This window comes from Ascaphus truei, chromosome 8, assembly GCF_040206685.1.
Source record: "Ascaphus truei isolate aAscTru1 chromosome 8, aAscTru1.hap1, whole genome shotgun sequence".
NCBI lineage: Eukaryota > Metazoa > Chordata > Amphibia > Anura > Ascaphidae > Ascaphus > Ascaphus truei.
In genome coordinates, this window is record NC_134490.1 from 2,811,947 (window position 1) to 2,817,946 (window position 6,000).

The window sequence follows — 6,000 nt, forward strand, 5'->3', positions numbered from 1 at the left end:
ATAAACTGATTGGATGCCGTCACAATTGGATCATATGTAGTCATGATGGGTAGAGGAACATTTAATAATAATAACTTTATTTCATATAGCCCTTTTCTCCCAATGGGATCAGCGCGTCACAATGACAGTATAACGCGCGGTACGCAGCACATAGGAATGGTACAGAAACGGTCCCTGCCCCGCAGAGCTTACACTCTATGATTTTGGTGCTTGGGGCACAGGGAGATAAAGTGACTGCTCAAGGTCACAAGGAGCCGACACCGGGAATTGAACGAGGTTCCCCTGCTCCGCACTCAGTGTTGTTGTTATCAGAGTTCGTGGTTACTCACATTAGGTGGCGGTGTTATAGAGCGTTCACAAACACACTATTACCGTGTGTGCACTGGTAGTGATGACCTGAACTCGCTGTTACATCTTCCATCACCGCGTTGGTAGCGACGCGTGTCTCTACGCACAATCTGTCACACACCGCTGAACTCCTGGACTAGTAAAACACAATTACCAACCTGTCACAGCGTGGGATTTCCCAAGCGGATTTGAAGCTGTAAGGCCGCGTTAGTAAAGCAGCCGCGGGTGAGACATACGCCTGGAATAACATGTTACGCACCTTTCTTTGTGCCGCCTTGTTTATCAGTTGTTGGAGGAAGATGCTAGCATGTCCAAATCATTCTTTAAGCGGCAGGTTCAATTTCTTTACCACCAGCGTGGCCAGTAACACATTACTTTGCAATCTGTTGCTGGTCGCTCTCCCCAGCATTAAACAGCTGTGTGCTCACAGCAGCTCTGTGCTGCACTATGGGGCTGTCTTGGTCTTCAATTTGCTGTGAATGTGCGGGGAACTTTAAAGCTGCCTGTTACTATGCAGCAAAGTGAGGATCCGACGCGTAACAGCAAGTGATGCACCAGAAACATTTCAATCGCTTGCAGCCTTCTCTCAGAGGATTAAAAACCAGAGCAGGTACGTTGTGTGCTGCACCATGAGTGTAGGGCGGCAGTGGGTAACCTACCTGCTCATGGAGACGGGGCATACACACATTTTTATTACCCAGCTAGTGGTAACATAACTCCTGCACATGCAGGTATATCAGATGTGTGTAATATCAACCACGGCACATACAACCCATCCTAACCCGTGTCCTGTGTGCTTTCAGGTCTCTCGTAGCGAACCTTGCCGCTGCTAACTGCTACGACAAGACAAAGCACCTTGACCTGAAGGAGAATTGGCAGTTAGTAGAGAAGGCGAATGTCTACTACATCGCAGTAAGTGTTTGTTATATACTATACGCCACGCCCTGCGGGAGGAGGAGAGCATTGGGGACTTGGCCAAACCTGCCTTACTGAGCACGTTGTCTCCTTGTGCTGATGGGGATAATAGTTTCATTTCTCTCCAACCACTTGTAGGTTTTCCATTGACACATTGTACACTTGTTTCATTAAAAGAAGATAGCTGGCAAAAACTTGTAGCTTTTTGTTAATAAACAATTTATCAATGTAATGAGCTTCCTTAAAAACTATTCAGTTCCCCTAAAGCGAGCAAAGTAAGGTGGGACGCCGGGTTGGTCCTTTTTTCCCTGTAGTAACAAAGCAGGGAGAGGGAGTAGGGGGTACGATACCTTTTTATTTGACAAACTATTTGTTGATATGTTACAAGCTGCCCAACCCCTCGGGGTCCTTCATCGGGTAACCCACCATGAGAGGTTGGAAAGCTGGTAACGTACGTATGGCGTTTATTTATATAGGACTGTCCAGGTACACGGCGCTTCACAGCAGTAACACACACGACTTTGCTTATGCTTTGTTAAAGAGGTGTGATTTAAGAAAGGTCCTAGAGGTGGAGAGAGAGGGTGCCTGTCGGATATTGAGGGGCAGGATATTCCAGATGTGTGGGGCAGTCGGTTAGAGAGGTTTTAGGTGGGAGAGGGTTTTAGATACAAAAGGGGTGACAGAAGACATCCTTGAGAAGAACGCAAGAATCGGGCAGTTGTATAGTGAGAAATTAGGGCTGAGATGTAAGGAGGGGCAGAGGAGTGTAAAGCTTTAAAAGCGAGGAGGAGAATTGTGTAAGTAATACAGAATTTAATAGACAGCCAGGAGAGTGATTTTAGGAGGAAACACGCTGAGACAGAGTTAGGAGAGAGTAAAGTGATTCTAGCTGCAGCATTTAGGATAGATTGAGACGGGTGAGAGGTAGAAAGGACGGACAGCAGGAGGTTACAGTAGTCGAGACGGGAGAGAGTGAGGGCCTGTGTTAGAGTTTTAGTCGTAGAGGGACAAAGGAAAGGGCGTATATTTGTAATGTCACGGAGGTAAAAACGACAGGTTTTAGCTACATTGTGAATGTGAGAGGAGTCACATATGACGCCTGGGTGTATGATAGTGCTGCCACAGTAACGTAGAGGGGGCAGTAGGGCCAGACTTGGGAGGAAGTATTAGGAACTCCATCTTTGACATGTTAAGTTTGAGTCGATGGAGGGCCACCCAGGATGATATGGCGGGGAGACATTTGGAGACTGGTCTGTACAACAGGTGTAAGGTTGGGTGTTGATGGTAAATGTGTGTGTCAACAGCATAGAGGTCACCTCCACACATTAGATAAGTTACGGTGAGTGAAAAAGTGACAAAAACCCCTCCACCGTATAACATATAGCAAATGAAAATATCACTTGTGAGCACATTCACATGTCTTAGACATGTCTGCAGCCCCGCCTTTCACCATTATCGCCTAGCATACAGTGCTCCCACTGCAGCAATGGATTCTGGGAAATGACATGCAAATGAGCACACAGTGTCAACTTTTGCTTCAAATCCATTTTGACAAGGACCCTATAAGCTTATGCTTGCTGCATTACACAGTATAGAGGTGGTACACAGTATAGAGGTGGTACACAGTATAGAGGTGATATTTGAACCCTGGAATTGTGATAAGGTCAACTAGAGAGAGTGTAAAAATAGACGAGGTCCCAGGACAGTGCCCTGGGGTACCACCACAGAGAGATCGACGAAGGAGGAGGTGTTGGTAAATGAGAAACTGAAAGTACGATGGGAGGGGTAAAAGGAGATCCAGGATAGAGCTTTGTTACGGATAACAAGAGTATGGAGAATGTGAAGGAGAGGAGGGAGGTCCCCAGTATCAAATGCTGCAGAGAGGTTGAGTAATATTTGCAAAGTGTAATGACCTTAGTCTTTTGCAGCATGGAGGTCATTAGTTATTTTGGTGAAGGCTGTTTCAGTTGAGTGAGCAGTCTACTACATATCAACTACTTGTTGGTCCAATAAAAGGTATCATATACCACCTTCTCCCTCTCCCTCCATTTCCCCATAAAGTAACATTTTCACTTAATTCTGTTATCTGGTCATTCTTGTTTCTTCCCAGTATCTCGTTAAACTAATTATGCTGTCATCACTAGCCAAACAAAACCTCAAAAGGGAAAGATGCTGGATGAACAGTCTCTCCACATATACAGCAGTTTACAAACGGTCTTATCACAAAAGAGATTAGGTAAACCTATAAAATGTTAAAAATGATATGTAAATACTTGTCTGATTTGTGTAATAATGTCATTCACACGCATTTAATTTATTGAACATGTCAATGCAATTGTTTTGGCCCTAAGACAGACTGCCCCATTGACCCCGAAGCCCAAACGTGGCAACATTGATTTTTGTTGCTATGCAGGATGAGCTCTGTCACAGAACTCTCTCACTTACATTTCCCATGTGTTTAGTAAATAAGCATCCAAAGCAGGGGTTCTCCCGAGTATGAACCCTGTTACTTTCAGCTCAGGGGACCCCCTGCTTCCGGAGATAGTTGCCTCCGCAGGGGGGCGGTGTATCTGCAGTTTCCAGCTTCCTCGTCACTGATATGTATAATATCATATATATTATACATATATATATATAGAATATATATGGATAATGTCGTCAGTAAACCTGGTGACATCACAGCTTCCTATTGGCCCACAGGGCCCGGGAGTTTTGAAAGCAGACATATAGTGAACCCTGGAGTGCCTACCAGGGGGTACGTATCTTCAGAAGCAGGGGGTCCCTGGAGGTGACATTAATGGGGTTCAGCTCCGGAGACCTCATGCTTCAATTCTTTATTTAAGAGAAGGGAAAAAAAGGGGGGGGGGACAAAACAAAGTGCTTGGATTGCCTGTATAAATGGTGGGGGGGACAAAACAGAGTGGTTGGATTGCCTGTATAAATGGGGGGGGGGACAAAACGAAGTGCTTGGATTGCCTGTATAAATGGGGGGGGGGGGACAAAACGAAGTGCTTGGATTGCCTGTATAAATGGAGTAGAGCGGTTAGAGCCGCTTTGAACATATCGCTATGGGAGGACACTCCAAAATTGTCATTAATAATTCCCTACAACAGACAACTAGCGGCATTATGGCTGCGAGCAAATGAAGAGGAAGTCGGGAGGGGTTGCAGCGCACCACTAATTGTAACCAGAAAACAACTGGTTTGCATAGCGGTTTCTTGTCAGGCAGGGAGGACTGCTGAGACAAGGTGCTAGGTGTCGGGGGAGAGGGGTTCGTGGGGCGATGTCGGTTTGACTACCCGCCAGCGGTGTATTTCACGTTTGCAGGCAGTGTTGTGAAGTGCACCTGTCCTAAAGCTAGTACCTGCATAGTTATTGTGGTTCCCTGGTAATTAGCGGGATACGGGATTGTGACAAGTCCACTGGTCCGAGTGCATGTGGAATATGGAATTTTATATGTGCATTAGCATTACTGAACGCGGGGGGGGGGGCAAGCTCCAGTCCTCAAGGGCCACCAACAGGTCAGGTTTTCAGGATATCCCTGCTTCAGCACAGGTGGCTCAATCAGTGCCTCACTCGGTGACTGTGCCACCTGTGCTGAAGCAGGAATAGCCTGAAAACCTGACCTGTTGGTGGCCCTTGAGGACTGGAGTTGGCCGCCCCTGATTTAACACAATGACTAATGCCTTAGAGTATGTAGTTGATGCCGCGGTCCCTAGGAGATGGTGTGGGGGCTTGTAAAGAGTTGCAGAGAAGCTGTGTGCTGCATTAGGATGGCTTGTTGGTGTATTACAGATTGTGTTTGTAGAGATGCACCGTGGCATTGATCTTCTTGCTCACAGTCTCATTTTCTGCCTATAATTGTGCTCCCATTCCTTTATTCTTACTCCCACTCCTCTTCTTACATTTCCATCTCTCCTCTTCTATCTACATCCTTTTCTTACCCCACTGCCTTTTTTCTTCCTCCCAAACCTTTCTAACTCATCCTCCCTCTCCCTGTCATCCCTCTCGCCCCCTCCACTCCTCACTCTCCCCTCCCCCACACTCCCTGTCTCCATCCCCACACTCCCCCACTCCCTTCGCCCTCTCTGCCTCCACCCCATCTCCCCCACTCCCTTCGCCCTCTCTGCCTCTGCCTCCACCCCATTTCCCCCACTCCCTTCGCCCTCTCTGCCTCTGCCTCCACCCCATCCCCCCCCCTCCACCCCATCTCCCTCCCTCCACCCCATCTCCCCCCTCCACCCCATCTCCCCCCCCTCCACCCCATCTCCCCCCATCTCCGCCCCACCCCATCTCCCCTCCCTCCCTTATCTCTCCCTCTCCTCTCTATCTCCCTCCCCCTCTATCTCCCTCCCCCTCTCCCCTCTATCTCCCTCCCCCCTCCCCTCTCTCTCCCTCCCCCCTCCCCTCTCTCTCCCTCCCCCCATCCCATCTCTCTCCTGCCCCCTCCCCTCTCTCTCCCCCCCCCCTTCCCTCTCTCTCCTTCCCCCCCTCCCCTCTCTCTCCTTCCCCCCCCCTCCCCTCTCTCTCCTTCCCCCCCTCCCCTCTCTCTCCTTCCCCCCCTCCCCTCTCTCTCCTTCCCCCCCTCCCCTCTCTCTCCTTCCCCCCCCTCCCCTCTCTCTCCTTCCCCCCCCTCCCTCTCTCTCCTTCCCCCCCTCTCTCTCCTTCCTCCCCTCTCTCTCCTCCCCCCCTTCCCTCCCTCGCCTTCCCCCCCTCCCTCTCCTTCCCCCCCTGTCC

The 6,000-nt window shown here is 49.0% G+C and overlaps 1 protein-coding gene across 5 annotated transcripts in view; it reads left to right on the forward strand.

Moving 5' to 3' along the window:
• ADK (adenosine kinase) overlaps positions 1-3,514 on the forward strand; it is a 118,156-nt gene extending 114,642 nt beyond the window's left edge. For 4 of the 5 annotated variants that reach the window (XM_075610318.1, XM_075610319.1, XM_075610320.1 and 1 more), the window contains 2 exons: positions 1,152-1,260; positions 3,374-3,514. In XM_075610318.1, coding sequence (XP_075466433.1) covers positions 1,152-1,260; positions 3,374-3,499 — 235 coding nt within the window. In that variant the 3' untranslated portion in view covers positions 3,500-3,514. The remainder of the gene's footprint in view (positions 1-1,151; positions 1,261-3,373) is intronic. The other variant, XM_075610322.1, reaches the window with a different exon arrangement.
• Positions 3,515-6,000: the final 2,486 nt, after the last annotated feature.